Source organism: Leucopleurus acutus, assembly GCF_964270905.1.
Source record: "Leucopleurus acutus genome assembly, chromosome: 9".
In the NCBI taxonomy this organism is placed as follows: Eukaryota; Metazoa; Chordata; class Mammalia; order Artiodactyla; family Delphinidae; genus Leucopleurus; species Leucopleurus acutus.
Genome location: NC_139144.1, coordinates 12,235,788 through 12,257,936, shown reverse-complemented (window position 1 = coordinate 12,257,936; position 22,149 = coordinate 12,235,788). Strand labels below are relative to the sequence as shown.

The window sequence follows — 22,149 nt, the reverse complement described above, 5'->3', positions numbered from 1 at the left end:
GCTGCAAGGAGGAGCCAGACGAGGCCGACAGGCATGATGGCTACTCTGGGCCTGTCATGGCCATCTGGGTCCTCCCCATCTCCATCTCCATCTCCACTGTCCCGTCTCCACCCCCACCATCTCTATCTCTACCTCCACCACCGTCTGCACCATCTCCAGCTCCACCATCACCATCTCTACCTCCACCATCTCTATCTCTACCTCCACCACCGTCTGCACCATCTCCAGCTCCACCATGTCTACCTCCACCATCTCCACCATGTCCACCTCCACCACCATCTACACCTCCACCATCTCCACCTCCACCATCTCTATCTCTGCCTCCACCACCATCTGCACCATCTCCAGCTCCACCATCTCCAACGCCACCTCCACCACCATCTCCACCTCCACCATCTCCACCTCCACCATCTCTATCTCTACCTCCACCACAGTCTGCACCATCTCCAGCTCCACCATGTCTACCTCCACCATCTCCATCGCCATCTCCACCATGTCCACCTCCACCATCCTCACCTCCAGCACCTCCACCTCCACCATCTCCACCTCCATCCCCCAGTGCCTATGAATCTCAGCACAGAGAAGCTTCTTTGACCTCAGTCCTCACCTCTGACCTGAGAATGAGGCAGGGCAGTTATCCCCTTCAGCTTCAGACGGAAAACTCGAAGCTCCCTGAGGGTTTTCGAGCTTGGGGCGGGTTCCTATAAAAGCTGATTGGACCTGTTCTCAAGGGTGTGTGAGCTGAACCGAGGGCAGTTGGGGCTTCAGGGGAACAGGAGGAAGGCTGGCTGGGAGACCCTCAGGTGGGTTTCTGGATCCATCCATGTGGGGAGGAGATGGTTCTAGCCTGTGAGCTCAGGGAATCCCCCGGGCCTGGCCTGTTCTCTCTGCCCTGAGACCCGAGGGCTGCAGCTGGCCTCCCAGATGTCATCAGCTTGGCCCAGAGAAGCTGGCTGTTTTGTGAGTAGGGCCTTCCATCCCTGGAGGGATCCAGGCTACAGCCTCTCCCCCTCTTAAGGGCAGATTGCTTGTGGATGAAACAGCATCATCCTAGGGCAGCACCCACTGTCATGAGCACTGACCCTAACCCACCTGTCCAGGGTGTCCCCTTACCCAGCCTCCACCGTCCCACCTTCCCCTCTCAAGCTCATCTTTCCACAGGGAGAGCCCCTCCTGTCTTCCTGGGAACATCACACCCTCACACCCCTGCACCCAGACCTAGTGGCGTATACAGCAAACACGTGTCCTTCCTCACCATCCTGGGGGAGGCTGGCCCCGACTCAGCCAGGACCTCAGTGCAGCTGGAGGAATGTCGAGGTGACCTCTCATCCCAGGGCCGCCCACATGGCTTCTCCTTGTCCGTGAAAAAGCAGCTCTGCACAGCAACAAGCCAGAGCTGCCCATCTCTTAAGTTCTGGCTCTGGAGTTCCCAGAATGTCCCTTCTTCTGTGATCCACAGACCATAGCAACCACTAATGCCAGCCTGGATCTGGTGGGGGGAGGGGCAGCCAAGAGTCTCTGATGACCTTTGAAGCGTCTCTGATGACCTTTGAAGCGTCTCTGATGACCTTTGAAGAGTCTCTGATGACCTCTCTGGAGAGAAGAGGAGCAGCCGGCTCTCAGCAGGGGAGACAGCTCTGCACAGGGGGGTCCAGTGTGCCCAGCGGGTGCCAGGACAGGATGAATGTGGGAGCAGCAGCGTGGGGCCCCAGCACGATGGCCCCTCTGGGACTCTCCCAACCCCCTTCTCACTACCTGCCTGTAACCACCTGCGCCAGCAGACCACGTGCCCTGTGCACGGGGAACGGAAGCCAGGGCCCTGCCTCTCAGGCACTCCCTCTAACGGGGATGCGTGGGCAGCCTGTAGGCCTCGGGAGTTTGCCCTGGGGCACGGAGGAGCTCCATGGAAGTAGGGTGCAGGGACCCGAGTCTACGGGATGGGGGAGGGGAGGGCATCGCAGACAGGGGAGCAGCTTCATCCAGCGCCCTGCCTCCCAGGGTGCTCGTTCCCTAGTACCGGTCAGTGTGGAGCCACAGCCCCAGGCTGGGGCAGGCTCCAGGGTGCTGTCTGATCTGCCCCCCGCATCCGGCCCATCTCCCCCATTCCAGCCTGCTAGCTGTGTGCAATCGCCTGCGAGGTCTGGCCTAGCCTCTCTCGTGGAGTGGTGCAGGCCTCTGTGAGTCTGTGGCCTCCTGGGACACTGGTGGACACCTGGGCCGTGCTCTTGGCTTGTCTCCCTTGGTGCAGGGCATCTGAGAGAGGGCAGCTGGCAGGAAACACTGGCCGAGACTTCAGCCCCCGCTGAACGCGTGGAAGGCCTGGGTCACAGGGGCTGAGTCGCCCCTGCATCTGTGCTTGCCACCACCGAGGGCAGAGGCAGGCAGGACGGCTGGTCAATTTTAACTAGCTTGAATTCTCCCTTGAAATAATTCTGTTTGTAATCAGAAAGAGCACAGAAAGCTTCAGTCCCTTATTAAGTGGCCTTCCTCACGCAAGAAAGGTCAGTTCAGCTCTTGCAAGGTAGTTGTTTTGCGATGCCCGTACTAGAATCCCTCTCCCCAACCCTCCCTCGCAGGACCTGGACGTCGGGGTGGGGGGATGACCCATCTTCCACCACTCAGAGAGGCGGAGCCCTTGTCCAGGTGGGGAGCCCACTTGCTCCATCCCTCTGACTTGGGAAGGGCCCAGGCTGAGAGCTACCAATCCCTGAGGGGGCCCCCATCTTCCTGACCCGGCTCCCTGAGCCCTCAGACCAGCACGTGCTGGGGGTGTGTGGACTGGGGGCACCGTAGGGCAGAGGGGTCCCCACCAGTGACGATGTGACCAGCTGTCCGTGGGGCCAGAGTCTATGCTAGGGGCTGAGGGTGACAGAGGTGACCAAGCCAGGTGAAGTGATCCATGGTTGGAGAATCCCAGGTCCCTCCCTCCCTCCCCTCGGAGCCCATGACACTCCTCTAGGTCAGGTCCTTAGGGGTACCCAGTCACTCTCCTGGCCCTCGTCTTGTCCCTTGAGGCCTCCAGAGGGCACAGGGCAGGACCAGGGCCTGAGGACGCGGTTCTAGCCATGGGCAGTGGGGTGTGTGCAGCCGGGTGCACGCGTGTATGGCCCCACCCGCTCTAGTCCAGAGGGGTGCAAAGGCTCCTGGCACAGGCGAGGCCCCAGGAAAGTATCCTGGGGGCCTGAGGCCAGTAAGAGTTCGGGGATCAGCTGCGCTCCACCCTGAGGGCTCCTCTCCGCACCCTCACACAGAGATATCCCCACTCTCAGCCAGCTCTCTCCCCAGGGGCACTGCCCTCGCCGGTCTCATGGCACAGAGACGCACAGCAGTCCTTCTCCAGACACCTTGCCCAGCTCTTCTTCGGGCTGGGGTGAGGGTGGGTGCATCCGCAGGATCCTGCCCGCTCCTTGGCAGACTGCCCTCACCCGCCCCTCATCTTGCCCCGAAGCCCAGCCGGGCGCGGAGCCTTCCAGGTGCTCACTTGCGGTGGGCCGCGCCCCCAGGGCTGCAGGAAGGGGGCTTGCGCTGGGGAGGGGATCCGTCCTGGGGGAAGGACCGTCCAGTGAGGGAAGACATATTTTGGGCTATAGGGCGCGTCCTTAGGGTACTCGTCCCAGGGATGGGAGCATCCTGGGGGAGGAAGCGTCCTGAGGGGTAACACGTCCTGGGTGAGCACGACCTGAGGGAGGGCACCTGGGTGGGAGGGAGGTGCATCCTAAGGGGCGCAGAGCACATCCTGGGGGAAGGCAAGGCACCTCCTGGGGGCGGGCTTTTTGCGGCCCCATCCCCGCCTGGGCTCCGCCCCCGGGCGCCCCTAGCGCCCCCAGCCGGCACTCAGCTGCACCGCGCGCCGCAGCTGGATGGTGCGCCACACAGCTGGACGGCGCGCCACAGCTGGTCAGCCATGGAGACAAGAGCGCGGCGGCGCCCGCACGTTTTCCCGCTACTGCTGCTGCTGCTGCTGCTCTGCGGTAAGGGGAGGCTCGGTCCGGCACCGGGGGCCCAACCGCCTCTGGGGCTGTGGGATCCGCGCGGCCTTTGCCTTCCTGCATCCGCACCTGGCTGCACCTCCTCCCCTGCACCGACCTGGGCGAGCCTGGCGCGCCCCGCTCCGGAGGGGCGAGGGGTGACCGGGTGCGGTCCCCAGGCTCTCTCCAAGCCGATGGCGACGAATCGGACTAGGAAGGAAGGCGCAGGGTCTCCTGCGGGCTCTGCATCGCCAGCCGCAGACTCGGCCTGGGCCTGCCCCTCCCAGCTGCGATGTCCCCGGCCTCGCTGCCCTGGAGCTGGGGACGCCATGCCAGCGCGACACCCCGAGCGAGCAGCGGCGGCGAGCATGTCCGTCTCCCTCCTCCCTGTGAGATAGTGCGCTCCTCGTCTCGGGGCTCCTGCGTTCACACCAGGCGCAGGGGTGTGGATGAGAGGAATCCAGAACTGGGAATGCTAGATCTTCCCTGCTGTGCCAGTCCTTCCGAGGACAATGTTTCAGTGTGAGTGTGTGTGCGCGTGTCTGGAGAGACTGGCTGGAGCGGGCAGGGGGCGGCTTTCCGAGGCTTCCCCTCTCAGATCCCTTCGCCAGCAAGAAAACACAACTCCTGGGAGAACACATTGCTCACAAATTGGGAATGGATTGAATGAAAAGGTTGTTTTGAAAAATCGTTCTAAAGAAATCATCCAAGAACAAATAATAGGGTATGCGTGTTTGGGGAGGGCTTCGGTGGGAGAGACTTGCTGAGACTGGGAGTTGCAGAGCAGGGTCTGAGCCTGGCCAGCTCTGGGAGGAGGGAGCCCTGGCCTGGGGTTCAAGGGTCTCAGGCCCTGTCCGTGGGGGCCACTGTCCCCTGGGTCCTTTGGGATGCTCCCTTGCTCTCACTGGTCTCAGTCTCCCTGGCTGTAAGATGCAAAATTGGGCTTATTTGAAATATCATTGTCCGCTTTTTTTTTTTTTTTCGCGGTACGCGGGCCTCTCACCGTTGTGGCCTCTCCCGTTGCGGAGCACAGGCTCCGGACGCGCAGGCTCAGCGGCCATGGCTCACGGGCACAGCCGCTCCGCGGCATGTGGGATCTTCCCGGACCGGGGCACGAACCCGTGTCCCCTGCATCGGCAGGCGGACTCTCAACCACTGTGCCACCAGGGAAGCCCCATTGTCAGCTTTGATGACGTGAAATTTGGAAAAGGCTGCATGGGCCCATGGGCATCTTGAACTCTAGGTTACCCTTCCACTGGAGATGCCTGGGGTGGAGGAAGTGTGACTTCATTTCATATTCTGGGGTTAGCGCCCTAGGGTTAGCTGGGTTTTGTGTTGAAGGAAAGGGTGATCGGTGGCTTCCAGAAATCAGGAGTGCACTGATATGGCATTTCAGCAACCTTCAAATACAAAGCTCTTGGATGGAGGTTTTGGTCCTTGTAATGGAAGCGGAATCCTTTGCTTCACTATGAGGAAGCTGAGGTTCTCCTCACCAGCCTGTAGCGTGGAGTTGAGAAGGCCCAAAGGCAGACCCCGTGCAGAAATCTCCTGTGTTAATAATCTTGGGCTCACGTGGGCACGGTTCTGGAGGCCACCTCGTCTTGTCTTGTTGGTCCCAGTGTCCCCCTCCCATGGAGCCTGGGGTGGGGACCAGGCCAGCCTCTCAGCAGACACAGCCCGGTGCTGGTCTGGTCAGAATAAGGGCCTCAGGAACTGGCTCCTGACTGCGTCAGGGAGATGCAGGGAGAGGCGAACCTGCTCTTGGTCCCGTACTGCTTTGCCATAGGTGGGATGGGGGCCATATCAGCCCTGGAGGCTGCTGCATCCTGAAGGAGGGTTTCAGGGCTGCTGGCTGTCTATGCTCTGGATCCTGACACCCTGCTGTCCCTGAGCTGCCTCTGAGCTGTGCCAAGTGGGGGGCCTGGCTTCCCAGGGCGCAGGGCCGCGGCGGGGGGGGGCGGTTCCTCTTGACCATAGGGGCCCATCAGGGAAGGTGCTTCTTTGAAAATTACAAACCCTGATTCAGAAGCAGTTGCTGCCGTGCAGGTGCGCTGGGGTAGTGAGGTCAAGAGAAGTCCACTCAGCTGGGCCTCTGCCTCTGTGTCTGTTCCTACCCGGAGCCAACACTGCCCTCAGCTTGGGCCGCTCGCTGCTCAGAAGTCAATGTTCGAGAGACAGGAGTTGGTGGGGGGAAAGAGATGCTTTATTCAGGAATCCAGGAACTGGGAAGATGGCAGACTAGCATCCCCCAAACCAACTCCGCGTTGCCAATCAGAGGGCAGGAGCTTTTAAAGGAAAGCTTCCAGGACGTGCAGGAGACTGCGTGCAGAGCACATGGAGCCGCTTGTGTCATGGCGACAGTCTGATCATCACGCAGGTAGCCTTTCCCCTCTGGCGGCGGTTTTTATCAAGTATGTACAAAACAACCCCGGAGTATGCATCAGTCACTGTCATCTGTCTTCTTCAGGGAGGGAATAAAGACTCTGTGACTGCTCTATGGCTGATTTACTCTTTAACTTGTTACCATTCTCTACGCCTAACTGCTATTTTTGTCACTACATGTCTACATCCTTTCAATCATTAATTCTTGAGCCAGGCTTTTGTGACTCAGGGGAGGCCCCTAGGAGACTAAAGCTTTTTGCTACAAACAAGAAACAGGGGACCCAGAAGGGCTTCTGTACCTGAGAGGGTCCTGCAGAGTCCTGCTTGGTTTCAGTCCCCCCTTTTCTTTGATATTTTCCAATCCTGAGGAGGAAGAGGTGCAGAATATGAAAGGGAAGAAAGTTTTGGATAGAAAGGTTAATCATAAACTTAGCAGAGGAACTTGGTTTTGGTTCCGTTTTTGTTTTAACTTTTCCCAAATCTTTGAGGGAATGGGGTGATGATCACTCTGGTTACTTCCTGGTGAAACGAGGCCTAGTCCTGCCTCAATTTGGGGAATTGGACACAGAGTTGGAAATAGTCCCTATTTCCAAGCTTAGCATCAATATTTTGTATTATGAAAACATTACTTCCCTCTTTGATTGCTTTGTCATAGCACCTAGACAAACATTTGAAAATTAGTAGATATATTACAATGAGGATAATAATCAAAATGCGTGTTTGTACTATTCTCCAAATGTATTTTTTCCCTTAATGGTTAAAGCAGACATACAATGTATGTTTAATAGACCACAAACAGACTGTTTTAAATTAGCATAAAATTTGAGTTAAATCATGTAAACCAGAAAGACTTCCCTATACCTCAATATGTGAAAATTTCTTCTGTCATTTCCCCCTTTTGGTTGCAAATCTTTCAGTAGAAAGCACTGATGATCAAAGTATCTGTCCCTTGATTGTGTTTGCTGCCTGCCCTGGGTCTATCATGTCCCTTGGTGCTACTCCTACTTTTTGTTTATATGTTTGCCTAGTTATCCATGTTGGGGGAAAACTAATCAGACATAACAAACAGCTACAAAGGTATGTTGACAGGGAAACATTTTATAGGTTATACATCTTATCAGTTATATCAAATTGTCACACAAACATTGCACGTGCTCCAAGCAGTAGACTTAAAGCAAGCAGTGATACGTGTCACGAGTAGTTATACTCTGTGACAACTTTATTAGAGAAATTTTTTCATATAATGTTTTCCATGTAGTTTAATAGACCAAATAATCTTAATTAGTTTAATATGTCTTTCTGAGATGGCTCAGGGGCCCTTTGGGAAACTCAAAGTTAGCTAGAGAAAGAAACTTACAGTCTGTTATCAAAGCCGCTCAATATTCCAGGAAAACTTTGTTCTCTTAACAGAGAGAGAAAACCAAACTCTAGTCCTGTATTAGTTTGCTTTTAAATTCAATCTAATCTCAATCAATCCTGACCGTGCACAAAACTCTTTTCTTAAGGTTCCTCTTCCATAAACCTTCTACAACTTTCTGTATCTATGTAAGTTTGTCCGTTATTTTTTCCCATCTAGAAACAATGAGCTCTAGGACAAAATTATTTTCCCTTTTTCTTTAACAAAAATATCTCCATCCTTCTCTTGCTGACAACGTATTTTCTTTACATTCTGAAATGATTTCCTTATTATTTTTAATAGTTTAATCGCATATTTATTAGAATTTTTAACCCTTAAAAACCTTAATCGCCAGCAAAAACCAAGAGCCAACTAACTGAACTGTTTGTTATACCAACGTTTTCTGATTGGCAAACTTATAAACATGTTCTCTAACCTCTAAAAACATTTCTTAAAAAATACATTTTTATAGCATAATTTCTCTTTAAAGTGGTTCAAGATGTGTGTCTAATAAACCCAAACACCTTTAGTTTTTTTTTTCTCTTGTAAGACAAAAGAAGATAGACTTGTCTAGCAATCAATGTTCCAGTACTTTATCTTAAAAATGACCTAGACCTTCAAGAAATGTTTATCATTTAACTTAATTCAGAAAAACTCGAAAGTTTCAAGTTACTAAGAATCTGGAAAGACTAAAACATAATTACTTCTAAAGAGTTCACCTAAAAGCTTCTATACCACTTATCTCTATTTTTTTTACTTATGACAGCATCATCATACAAAATTAATTTTCTTGTTGACAAGTTTTTCAGTAGATATAATATGAATTTACTGACTTTCAGTAAACCTAGGTACAATAAAATTATCATACTTAACATTGATGACTCTAAAGACATGTATTAACTATACTTAAACTAACTTTAATGCTGGATATTAATTTAATACTGAATATTCCCCAGATCACATGAACCTGAAATTCATTTTGGTTAGTTTTTTGTTGTATTTAGAAATGTTTGATTTGTAAGCACTTACTTTTCTTTAAGCCAATTAAGTAGCGCTCATTTACAAATTAGTTTTGGTAATACTATCCAGAGATAAAGACATATAATTATAATGTATACATAGACATACATATATCCAGATAGGCAGAGATCTCATAGCTTCATTTAATTAATTAATTAATTTATGGCTGCGTTGGGTCTTCGTTGCTGCGCGCGGGCTTCCCTGGTTGCGGCGAGTGGGGGCTCCTCTTCACTGCGGTGTGTGGGCTTCTCATTGCGGTGGCTTCTCTTGTTGTGGAGCACGGGCTCTAGGTGTGTGGGCTTCAGTAATTGTGGCAGGTGGGCTCAGTAGTTGTGGCTCGTGGTCTCTAGAGTGCAGGCTCAGTAGTTGTGGCGCACGGGCTTATTTGCTCCGTGGCATCTGGGATCTTCCTGGACCAGGGATTGAACCCGTGTCCCCTGAATTGGCAGGCAGATTCTTAACCACTGCACCACCGGGAAGTCCCATACCTTCATTTTAAAACTTATTCATGAATCAGGTATTTATTTCAATACAAAACTTACTAGTTTATAAATCTTATCCCGTTTTTCCTCTCTATTGTGAAACAGCTCTAATGCATAATAGTAGCGTAGTTTAGGGACCCATTAAAGGGCAGACTTTTCCCCCTGAATCTAGGGAGTATTATGGCCAGGTTGTATTACAAAGGAAAATCATCTTTTTACATTTCATTGCTTTGCAACTGGAAGTGGTCCACTTCTGCAGGACGCACCCTGAGGTGCTGCATTCAGAAAACAGACTTTGTTTCCCATAGAAGTCACACTTATGCCCAAGACAAATGCAAAGATACACACAAAGAACAAAATTCAACTCTCGTAGCACAAGAACAGAAGGGTGAAGTCCAACAGTTCCCTCGACTTACCCAAATGAGGTTCCCTCTTTTTAACAACAAAGAACATACAAATGGAAAGATAGGGAATCAGGACATCGTGTGTCATGGCAATTCGCCTGGCCAGTGTAAAACCAAAAATAATAGTTGGACTAAGTTAAGTTTACTTACTTGAGTTTAAAAAGCCTCTCCCCCAATCCTTTTTCACTTTTGGTTGAAGTTCTACTAATTAACCCAAGGCCTACTGCTCGGTTTCATGCCTAGCCCTTGACCACCCCCTTGGGTCTGGGTGTGAATTCTGGGGGCCTCCCTTTGCAGCAGCTTAACCCCAAGATTATGAGACACTTACTTACTGGCCCTTAGCTTCAGTTTCCCCCACTCTGGTGTAGATGCAGGAATAGCAACCTATAAAGGGCTGTTGTGATAGCCATTTGGATTCAATGAGTTCAGTCCCCATAACGATGTGCAGGGACCAAGAGTGTGGAATGAAAGGGTTGTGTGTATGGGAAGCTCCCATCAGTGCCTGGCACACATTCTGTGGGCACTTGAGTTTGCCAGCAGCTGTGGCTACCAGCGGCTCACAGCACCCCCAGACAGAGTGCCCATGCCAGTGTGTATGTGTATGAACATGTCACTGTCACTGTTTTTGTCACTGGTGGGAGGAATGTTGTCCTGCTGTTGAGCCACCTCCTGTCACACTGGATTCTGTGGACTCAAGTGAGCCCAGAGGCAGTGGCTGGATATCAAGTACCCCAGTGACGCAGTGATTGCAAGGAGGTGGTTAGCCGAGAGGTGTTTGAAGGTCCTCTGACGTCCCTATTCATCGTATAGATACAGAAACTGAGGTCCAGGGTGGGGAGGGAACTCCTCAGACTGCAGGGACTGGGGGCAGAACCTTTCAGAAACCACACCCTCCCACAGCCCTCGTGACCATGGCCCATCGCTGCAGAGCCTGCCGGGTCTGCTCGACGCTGATTTGCACAAGAGGAGAACGAGCGCTCCTGTATTTCATTTCCAAGTGACTGGCCATAAAAGGCCTTTCTCTTGGCAATGCATCTGTTTGGCTGTTTCTCATCTCCCAGAGTCTGGAAGTCCCCTAGACAAAAGGAACACAGTGCATTTTCTTTGTTTCCCTGATGGAACCAACTGAAATGGTTTTCTATTTCAACTTAATTCCCGAGACCTTTACTAACGCAGCTGGTAGCTTGAGTGGGTGGCAGCAACACACTTTCTTGGTGTTGTCAGGAATCTGCATCTTTACCTCACTGTTATAACACAGGGCAGGTTGTTGGGTTTGGCTGGGAGCCCCTGAAGCCTGTGCATCAGAAATGGTGCCATGGGCTTCCCTGGTGGCGCAGCGGTTGAGAATCTGCCTGCTAATGCAGGGGACGCGGGTTCGAGCCCTGGTCTGGGAGCATCCCACACGCCGCGGAGCAACTAGGCCCGTGAGCCACAACTACTGAGCCTGTGCGTCTGGAGCGTGTGCTCCGCAACAAGAGAGGCCGCGATAGTGAGAGGCCCGCGCACCGCGATGAAGAGTGGCCCCCGCTCGCCACAACTAGGGAAAGCCCTTGCACAGAAACGAAGACCCAACACAGCAAAAATAAAATTAAAAAAAAAAAAAAAAAAGAAATGGTGCTGTAATAACCAGTCTCCCCATCCCCTCACGGAGGGCACCTGTGGTTGATCAGACAGGTGTCCCATGGTGCCTGCCCTGTGCATCCTCACAGCACCCCCCGCCCGCCCCCATGGGCGGGAGAATTTATCCCAGGAAACCTGCCTTAGGATGTCACGTGGTCCTTGATGTTACATTCTCAACCTGCCCTGGCCAGGCCCCTGTGGTGCTGGGTATGTGGCGATTCTGGGACACATGGAGATTCTGGGTTCATGGAGATTCTGTCCATGAGGAAGCAGGAAGGAAGAGGAGGAAGGGGCTCCAGTGGTGGGGAGAAGTGGGAGGGGAGGAGGAGAAAGCCCTGGGCTGGGTCTCAGTGATCCGACAGGTGGCCGTTGGGTCAGGCTGAGGATGTCTAGGTGTTCCAGGTCCAGGGGTCCAGGTCCAAGGGGCCCAACAGCTCCAGGGGTTCCAGGTATTCAAGGTCTAGGGGGCATCTAGGAGGTCCAGGGTCCAGGTATTCAAGGCCCAAGGGGTCCAGGGGGTCCAGGTCCAGAGGATTAAAGTCCAGGTCATCCAGGTCCATGGATCCAGGTTCAGTTGGGTCTAGATGGTGGTCCAGGTGGTCTAGACGGGCCAGGTCCAGTCGGGCCATGGCTGGGAGGAGTGGCAGCAGCCAGCAGGGGCGAACAGTGTGAGACTTGCCTGGCCCGTGCCCATGTGGGAGGAGGGTGGAGCCCTGGACAGCCATGAAGGATACTGAGAGGATACTGTCAGGGCATGACAAGACCAGGCCCAGGAATGGGTACAAGGGCTGGATGTCAGGTGGACTTTCAGAGCCTGTGGTGTGGAGCCTGTCAGTGAGCTGCAGGGAAAAGATGCCTTTGGAACAGGGCAACCAGTGGGAGAAAGGAGCATAGGCTGCCTTCTCATCATCTGCCTCCACCTAAGCCTGAGAGCCTGCGTTCCCTAAAGTCACTAACTGTGGGCCTGCACGGCCCTGGACCCAGGGCTGCACCTGGGTTTGGCCCCCTGCCGTGTTACTGAGCAGGTGGATGACTTTCCCCAGTCACAGTGGTCCTGTCTTGTCGGGCTGTTGCAGGGCTCGGCGAGCTGGACCACACTTAGGACAGGACACTCAGTGGACATTGGTCAGTACTGAAGCGGAGGGAAGCCGGGCAAGGAGGTGTCACGGCAGGTGTCACGGCTCCATTTCCAGATAGGGAAACCGAGCCTCAGAGAGGAGAGTGAGTGCGTCTGGGCTGGGGAGCAGAGCCACGGGGCTGTCTGACTCCCCTCTGACTCTTGGTTTCAGCGCTCCCATTTTGTGTCTCTTACTCTGCAGAGTGTGGGCCTGGGTCTCGCATCACCCACCTGGAGCTTGTCAGAGATTAGCATCTTGGTGCCCCAGGCCTGCGGGGTTAGGATCTTCATCGCACAAGATCTCCATGTGCCTGTGTGCACGTAACTGTGAGCAAGCATTGCTCTTCCCACTTGTTCTCAGCTCTGACAGCACGTTGGAATTATGTGGGCGGAGGGGCAGCTTAACAAACACCGATTCTTGGTCCCTGTCTCAGGGCCTGGGCCGTGGCCTGGGTGAGTCTGGTGTGCGGCCAAGTCAGACACCTCACGTGGTCACCCTGAGAGACTCAGTCTCTTAAATGATATTATATCAATTCACGTATAGCACAAGAACCTTCCATGTTTGCCCTCTATATTATCACTGTCATGCATTTTATTTAAACTTAAGTTGTAAATCCACATACATTATTTATTTATTTTTATAAATTTATTTATTTAATTTTGGCTGCCTTGGGTCTTCGTTGCTGCGCGCGGCCTTTCTCTAGTTGCAGCGAGCGGGGGCTACTCTTCATTGCGGTGCGCGGGCTTCTCATTGCGGTGGCTTCTCTTGTTGTGGAGCACGGGCTCTAGGTGCGTGGGCTTCAGTAGTTGTGGTTCACGGGCTTAGTTGCTCCGTGGTATGGGGGATCTTCCCGGACCAGGGATTGAACCCGTGTTCCCTGCACTGGCAGGTGGATTCTCAACCACTGCGCCACCAGGGAAGTCCCCACAGTACGTTATTGTTTTTGTTTTCACAGTCAGTTATCTTTTAAAAGATTTAAATATTGAGAAACAAACTTTATATATTTACTCCTAGAGTTACAATTTCTGGTGCTCTTCATTCCTTTGTGAAGATCAATATTTACTTCTGATATTATTTTCCTTCTCCCTAAAGGAAATTCTTAAATATTACTTGAAGTTTGAGTGTGCTTGTAAAACCTTCTTTCAACTTTTGAATGTTTGAAAAAACTTTTATTTTTTAAAAAAGCTTTTTGAGATATAACTCACATACCACACATTCACCCATTTAAAGTATATAGTTCAATGTTTTTTAGTATATTTACAGAGTTTTGCCACTATCACCACCATCCAGTTGAGAACATTTCATCACTCCTAAATAAATTCCACGCTCACTAGCAGTGATGACCCATTCCACCAACCCCCTTGGCCTTAAGTAATCTAAGCTGCACCCTGCCTCTATAGATTTGGCTATCCTGCAGACTTCATTAAATGGAATCATACAATATGTGGTATTTTGTGACCGGCATCTTTCACTTAACATAATGTTTTCAAGGTTTATCCAAGCTGTAGCACGTGTCAGTACTTCATTCTTTTATGGAAAGAAATTACACTACTACCTCTAGTAGTGTAATTGTGGGGTCATATAGTCATTGTATTTTTAACATTTTGAGAAACTGCCAGGAAACTATTTTTCAGTGTGGCTGCATCATTTTACGTTTCTACCAGCAGCATATGAGGGTTCAAGTTTCTCCACACCTTCACCAACATTTGTTAGATCTTTTTGTCCTCCCCTCCCCTCCCCCACCTCCGTTAGATCTTTTTGATAATAGCTATCTTGGGGGGTGTGAAGTGATATCTGATTATGGTTTTCACTTGCATTGCCCTGATGGCTAACGATGTTGATTGTCTTCTCATGTGCTTATTGGTCATTTGTGTATATTTTTGGAGAAATGCTTATGCAGATCCTTTGCCTATTTTTAAATGGGTCATTGCTCTCGTTTTATAGAGTCATAAGAGTTCTTTATCTATTCTAGATACAAGCCCCTTATCAGAAATACGATTTTCATACATTTTCTTTCATTCGGTGGGTTGTCTTTTCACTCTATTGATGGTGTCTTTTGAAGAACAAAAGTTAAAAAATTTGATATAGTTCACTTTCTGTCTTTTTCTTTTGTTGTTTGTGCTTTTGGTGTCATATTTAAGAAGACTTTGTCTTATACAAGGACACAAAGACTTTCTCCTTTTATCCTAAGAATTTTTATAGTTTAGCTCTTACATTTAGCTCTCTTATATGTTTTGAGTTAATTTTTGTGTAAATTGTGAGGAAAGGGTCTAACTTTATTCTCTTGCATGTGTATATACAGTAATTCCAGCACCATTTGTTGAAAAGACTATTCTTTCCCTGGTGAATTGTCTTGGTACATTTATAGAAAATAATTTTATTCTAAAATGAAGGTTGATTCTTGCACTCTCAATTTTATTCCATTGATCTATATGTCTACCCTCATGCCAGTACCACACTGTCTTCATTATTGTAAGATTATTGTAAGTTGTGAAGTTGTGAGTCCCACATAGGCACACATGCACCAGATACACACAGTAGGGCAGCGTGCACATAGACACACACATGTACAAACACACATACCACACAGACATACGTATACACACAACACACATACACACATCAGGACACACACGGCAGGGCAGCACACATATATACATACACACATACATATGTCAGGATACACATGGCAGGGCAGATATACCTACACACACAACACACACAGATGTGAACACAACACACACACACTAAGACACACACACACACATAGATGCACACACATACATATATCAATACAACATATGCACTCCAGGACATGCACAGCAGGGCTTTCTCTTGATTATATGATGGGAGCCAAAGCTGGGGGTCACGAGAGGGAAGATTACGAGGGGGGGAACTGACCCCTGGAAATCGGATGCCTGGAGAGGGTGGGGGGACGGGTCCTGAGGGTCGGACAGGCGGGTGTTCCCAGTGGGAGGAGGGTGTTCTCTGGGGGTGGAGGGGACAGGAAGTGTTGGGGGCAGAGTTCAGGAAGAGTGATGAGAAATCCTGGGGCAGGGGTCCTGCCAGACCCCAAGAGTGTTCAAAGGCCTGGCCGCTGTTGCTGGACCCTGCAGCCCTCAGCCCCTGGCCTCCTGGAGTTCAAGGGGGTGGCTTTGACAGGGTGGGCAGTCCTTACTGTCAAGGGCCCTCTGTCGCTGCCCAGAGGCCTGGGACTGTCATCAGACTCTCAGAACCCTTCCTGGGACATGCTGCGGGTGCCCTCACCCTCGAGGTGCAGTGGTCGCCCCTGCTCCCTGCCCCCACCCAGCCCGGACTCCGTCAGCCCTCAGCCTCTCCACTCCCGGGACCCCTGTCCCTCTGCATGCTGTCCTCTTACCTGCTTCTTCCCATGCCGCCCTGGGAGGCCACGGGCCCTCTGGGTCCTGTCTCCTGGATGCCTCCAAGTGGGTCACTCTTTCTGCACTGGCTTCAACCTCCCCGGGTCACATGGAGGTCAAGGTGAAGGAGGAAGACCCCAGCTGGCCTTGAGGGTCATCAGCAGGAGCCTTTCAAGGCTCAGGCCAGCAATTCCAGCAGTGCTCACGGCTGTCTCATCTCTAGGGGAGTGTCCCCCTGTGGGCGGCTGCAATGAGAAGCGCATGCTGGCCATGCTGCCCCACTGCGGCCAGACCTTTGCTGAAAGGATGAAGAAGGTGGAGGTCTGGAAGTGGTGCAACTTGTCGGAGTTCATCGTGTGAGTGTCCCTGCTCAGGCACTGGGCCTGCCCTCGCCCTGCCCTCGCCCAGCCCACGCCCTGCCCACGCCCTGCCCTCGCCCAGCCCACGCCCTGCCCATGCCCTGCCCGTGGCTGGACTACCCTCTGCCCACTGCCCGTCTGTATCCTGCTGACCGTGTGCCCGTGCCCCGCCCTTGCCCTGCCCACGTCCTGCCCTCGGCGTCTGTGCCCCGTATGCTCCGAGGTCCACTCCAAGCCTCACAGCCCTCCGCTCCCTGCACGGACCACCCTGGCAGTTCCAAACTGGACACTCCAGGCTGTGTGTCCCCCATTCCTCTGAGCGAGGTCATGTCTCTGGGAAACCCTGACACCCACTGCCCTTCCTGAATTGGGTTAGTGCCCTGCCCTGGCGTGCCTGCCTCTCTTCACGGTCCAGGCTGGGTGGAAATTGTCATTTTGGGTTTTCTTCACAGCACCGGCCAGGGCTGGGTTTGTAGTCAGGATCAGTGGACCCCAGAGAAACTGAACCCCGCTGGTTCCTACCTGGTGCGGCGGGAGCAGTGCCTCACCACAGAGAGCCCCACGTTCTAGAAGCTCCCGAGGTTTTTGATCTCCTCTGGTCACACCTAGCATCAAGTGTCAAGGTGGCCCTTTCACCTCCTCAGAAATCACCTACGGGCTGTGCCCGCCCTCCTCCACTTCCCACTTGGCCACCTCAATCTGGCGCGCTGCCGGCGGCCGCTGCAGACTCACACTGTCCTGTGAGCCGTGCTTGCCTGGAGGCCCCATCCTCCCTGGGAGCCCCGGATTTGCTCAGTTGCATCAGCCCTTTCCCCTCCAAGACCCCGGCCCCTGTGCTCTCTGCCCCCAGTGGCTCTTCTAGGGGCTTCCATGCCCAACTCCCCCGGGGACAGTGGCAGGCCCCTCGCAGACATAGTTGTTCGCTGAACCAAACAGTATGAAATTTCTGTGTCTGCTGGGAAAGGGGGCTGGGGGCTCGGCCAGGCTTCTTCTTGTCCTCTGAGCCTGGCCTGGACGCCAAGCCTGGAGTGGACACACAGGGGTCAGGGGTAAGGGAGGATGAGGTGGGCGCTTCCCATCCTGTGCCTTTGTCACCTGCTAAAGCCTCAGCGAGGAGATCAGACATCCAGCCCTGGGGCCTGAGGACAGCAGAGGGGGCAGCCAGGAGGGGGGTCTGGGAGTTGGAGAGAGAGGGGCCGACTTCCACCTGGGTAGGGAAGTTTGCCTGGCGGGAGAGGGGGTCTGACGGGGGCGGTTTGCCTCGCTCCCGGCCTCTGCATCCCCCTTTCCCATCGGCCTATGGCTGCGTCTTCTCTTGCTCTGGAAGCCAGACTGAAGGGAGGACATGGGGAGGCCCTGAGTGACCAGGGGACACTTGGGAAGCACAGACCCTGTCGTGACCCTGGTTCTGCGATGTCACACAAACAGCAGCTTCCTTGTGAAGGACACCCTGATTTCGTCTCCAGCCTGAACTTGGGCTGGCGAGTTAACAGGGCTTGGGAGCAGTGTGTGCAAATGTGTGCGTCCCTGCCTTCTGCCTCCCCAGCCCAGGGAAGGGCGGGATGCTGGGATGTGGGAGTTGGCCTTTACAACTCTCGCCATGTGCCTGAGTGCCCGACCTTTCGGTGTCTTTTATCCGAAAAGCGTTTGCTATTAAAATTCGGAGCCACTTCCCAGCGTTCTTGGGAAGCACCAGGTGTGGGCATTCTGCGCCTGGCCCCGTAGGTCGACCCACGGAGATGGGTGTTGTGCTCAGCTCTGCCCCATTCCTGGCCTTTGGGGCTCACCCCGAGACCTCACCGAGCACCTACTATGTGCCAGGCACTTGTCAGGAGTGTATTCACTTCACCTCATTTGGTCCTTTCAGTCACCTTATCGGATAAGAATTATGAACCCCATTTACAGGCGGGGAAACTGAGGCTCATGGAGGCTAAGTAATGTGGACAAAGTCAGGAAGATGGTCAGTGCGCTAGCTGGGATTGAAGGATGTTGATTCTTCATCCTGACCCCTAAGCTGCTGTCCTGTGCTGTTTTCTGTGCACGGGGGTCACTCGGGCCACACACCACTCGCCAGCCCCTGCAGGCTTGCTGTCCACAGTGGGGCTTCCCCCAGCTCCATCTGCTTCGTTTCAGCCCTCCTGAGCCCTGGGGTGGGTCGGGGCTGGGCAGGGTGTCCGGTTAGAGGCTCTGTCTGGGATGGCAGGTCACTGACGGGGCCCAGTGGGAGGGGTGGGTCTTGGGGAGTGATGGGTTTGCCTGAGGACCTGCCTGGTGAGGTGTCCCAGAGCCTGAGCATGTCCCAGGGGCCACATCACGGCTCTGCACACAGATTCCAGGCCGTACCCTTTGCTTCCCGCTCTCTTTTGCCTCGTGTGGCTCTCCCTTGTCTGCGTCAGCTGAGGGGTGCAGGGCAGACGTGTGCCTGACCAGCAACCCAAGTGTCTGGACTGGGAAACTGCCTGGGGCTGCCGGGAGGCGTGGGCACTACGAAGGCCTGGTTTAGTGATTAGCCGCCCCGTTTCCCACCGCCTTTCCAGGCAGAGACGAGGTTCTGTACAGGAAGCTCCTTGCAGGAAGCAGTTCCTTCCTGTTGCTCAGGCCAGGCCACTCGCCCTGGGTCCACACCGGAGGGAGGAGGGGGGCCACAGGGCCTGCTGCCTGTGGGGATCTGAGGCAGGAGCCTCTCCCGCTCCCATACCTGTCCTGCATGCAGCACTCTGCCAGCTGCAAGAGAGTGTGGGCAGTGGTGGAGCTGGTGCACCTTGGCACGTGTCTGACCAGCCCTCTCACCAGAGCACCTTGGACAATGGCTGCCAGCCTAGGCCACCACTCCCAGGGGCCGCTAATCCCAGGCCAGCTGGCCGTGGGGCTGAACTCTGGGTCCTGGTAGCTGTAGCCCTTGGTTGGCTTCAAGGACCGTCCAGAGCCAGCCCGCTGGATGGACGTGGCTCCTCATGGGTGGTTTGCTGACTGCCCTTTCCGGTTGACTGACACAGACAGGAAGACCCTGGGGCGGGGGGAATCCCACGTGTCCTGTCAGATGGGGGCTGGGGGAGGTGACGTCTGAGAGGAAGACAGGCCGGGGCTGGGCTCACAGGTGGGACACGCTCCCCCAAACCAGGTAAATGAGGGCAAGTTGACTTGACTGGGAGGCCGCTGGTTCTCAGCCTGCCTCAGAGAGACCTCTTCCCCGGGGAGCCCATAGAGTGGCCTTAGGTGACAAGGGCCTTGCAGGTCCAAGTGGCTGTGACTCCACACATCCCTTGGCCTTGGAAAAAGAAGCCAGGCCCAGAGTACCCCCTGGGAAGACTTGAGAAATGCTGGGCCCAGACCTTGGGCGTTGGGACTTCACGTCCTCATAGGAAGCAGGTGACGGGTGTGGATGACCAAGATGAGGCAGGGATGACGTAGGAGATGCAGGACGGGGCATGAGGTGTATTTTGGGGGGCTCATGGCCTCAGAGTTTCCATGCTGGACTCTGCTGCCTCTGTTTTAAGATGGGAGGGCCAGGAGTTGGGCTCGATGACACTGGGCTCTGTGCAGAGGTCATTGTCTGCTGGGGTGGGCTCGAGGGGAATCGAGTTTGTGACGCGGCAGCCTGCGAAGGGGAGTAGAACATGGCTGTGCACTTTGGGGAGGGGGCTCAGGGGCAGATGAAAGCGGGGCTGAGGCCTAGAGGTGGGAAGCAGGGCATGGGGTCGCCATGCCAGAGAGCCTCTGGGCAAGGACGCCAGGGAGATGGACCCTGCTGGCCCAGCAGGCCCAGCAGGGCTCAGAGCAGGAGGCCTTCCCCTGTGTCCTGGGGCCATGATGAGAGCAGGCAGCCAGACAGGACTGCCCCCCACTTTCCCGGTGGTCAGGGCCAGAGTGAGGAGGGGCAGAGGAGCCAGGCGGTCAAGCCCTCTGCCTTCGCAGGTACTACGAGAGCTTCACCAACTGCACCGAGGTGGAGACCAACGTGGTGGGCTGCTACTGGCCCAACCCCTTGGCGGAGAGCTTCATCGCTGGGGTCCACAGGCGGTTCTTCCAAAACTGCTCCGTGGACAGGCAACACTGGCAGGACCCCCCAGACGAAATTCTCATCCCACTCATCGCAGTGCCCATCCTGCTGACCATCGCCATGACCGGCGTGGTGGTGTGGCGCAGCAAACGCACCGACCAGGTGGTGTGAGGGCCCGGTGAGTCCGAGGGGCCCCGCCTGGAGAAGCGGAAGAAAGTTCTCCAGGGCTGGGAGAGCCGGTGGACACTCTTCGGCTGTCCCCACCCTGCCTGGGCGGCCTTTGGGCTGGTGAAAGAAAACGTGCTGCGACTGGAGCCTTTGTGCTGGGCACAAGTCACCGCTGCTTCGCCCGCGCTGTCCTAGGCTGGGCTGGGGCCTCGGGGTTCCTAGCACTGAGTCACGTGGTGCCCCATCTGCAGCCCCGGCCAGACCCCGCCTCCCAACTGACTCTACCCCTGGCCCCAGCCCAGCCCTGACTCCACCCCTTGGCTCTGACCCCACCTCCAGCCCTGGCCCCACCCCCAGTCCTGGCCCCACCTCCCACTCTGACTCCACCCCAAGCCCTGGCCCCACCCCGGCACCGCCCTGGAAAGGTGTGCCTATTCCCACCTGGCTGGGGGTTGGGGGTAAAGAGATAGTGAGGGGGTTTTTGGAGGTCCTCGCTTCGCAGTCTTTGAGTCCTCTTGGTAGGGAGCCCACCTAGAGATCTGGAAGACTGAGGGTTGGGTTGGGGGTTCCGAGGAGCCACAGCACAGCCTGAGACCTGCTTTCTGGGGCCACCACCAGGGGCTGGAGCTTCCTAACGGCCCCCCGCTGTGAGCACGGCCTCGGGGTGGGGTCCCCTGTGCTGTCGTTCTGGCTGAGCTCTGTCTGCCATGTCTGTGCTTTCTCTGAGTAAAGAGTCATGCTACTTCTGGGGTTTCCAGTTTTATTTCAGGGAATTCCCAGAGACCCCACCTGGCCTCTTAGAACTGGCAAGTCCCCCATGCCCATTTTACAGATGGGGAGTGCCTGAGGCTCCAGAATGTCAGAGCTCAGAGTGGCAAAGAGAGCTTCATACCAGGGGAATGTGGGCAGGCAGGAGGGATCTACCCATCCAGCTTGCAGAGGTTTTGTGCTTCCCACTGGCACCCTGTGCTTTGAGGATGGAGGGGAGACTATCCTTCCAGCATTTCAAGGTCGCCTAGGGCTTGCCAAGACCCCCACCTGGTCCTGGGGACCTGGGAGCAGCTGGTGGGGGCACTGTCCGCAGACCTCTCGCTGGGCCTTGTCCATGTTCCAGTTCTGGGGCCGAGGCTTTTGGATGTGGGCTGTTGGCTTCAGCACGGTCTTGCTGGGGACCAGAGGTGGGCCATGGCTATGAGTGGACGTGGAGAGAACCTGGCGGGGCAGTCCCTGTGTCCGTCAGAGGCCCCGCCCCCCTTCCTGCCCAGAGATGTGCTGGTCCCCTGAGCCTGCTGGTCCCCTCCAGGTGCCCAGCGGTGCGGGTAGGGGTACAGTGTAGGGACAGAATCTGAAACTCCTGGCACTTCTGCTTCGTGAGGCAGCTTCGGCCGAGGACCAGAAGTCTGTGATCTGAACGTGAACCCACGCTGACTCCAGCGCATCTCCCGCTACCTCAGCCTCGCTGGTCATCTTCGCTGGACGTCTGCCAGATGACGTGGCCTCTGGAGGCCGGGGTGCGGGGTCAGAGTGCTCGCGGGTCTCAGACCATCTCAAACCTTTAAAATGTTGGCCCTCTTCTCAGATGATGTCCTGGGGGGCGTGGCTGCCTTGGTGGGTGTGCAGCCCAGCCCCTGGCTTGCCCTGGTTGCTCCCTGTTTGAGGGCCTCTGGAGCACATGCTGTGTGTGCCTTCCCCTCCCCAGGAGTCCTCACTTCCTGGGTCCCATAAGAAGCTGGGCCCCCACCAAGGGGCTACTCCTGTGTGCACATGGCCTTCAAGTGGCCCTCTTGGCTGCGGACCCCACCCTTACCAAGAGTGGTGACCCTTGCAATCCTGGGCCAGGCACCGGGCCACC

General features: G+C 54.5%; 1 protein-coding gene across 1 annotated transcript; it reads left to right on the top strand.

Annotated features, from left to right (window-relative positions):
- Positions 1 to 3,904: 3,904 nt before the first annotated feature.
- On the top strand, positions 3,905 to 20,300 carry RAMP3 (receptor activity modifying protein 3; the record flags this gene model as incomplete). The annotated part of the gene is made up of 3 exons (XM_082845937.1): positions 3,905 to 3,971; positions 15,994 to 16,126; positions 20,045 to 20,300. 3 exons carry the CDS (start codon positions 3,905 to 3,907, stop codon positions 20,298 to 20,300), a joined length of 456 nt encoding a protein of 151 aa, XP_082702063.1.
- Positions 20,301 to 22,149: the final 1,849 nt, after the last annotated feature.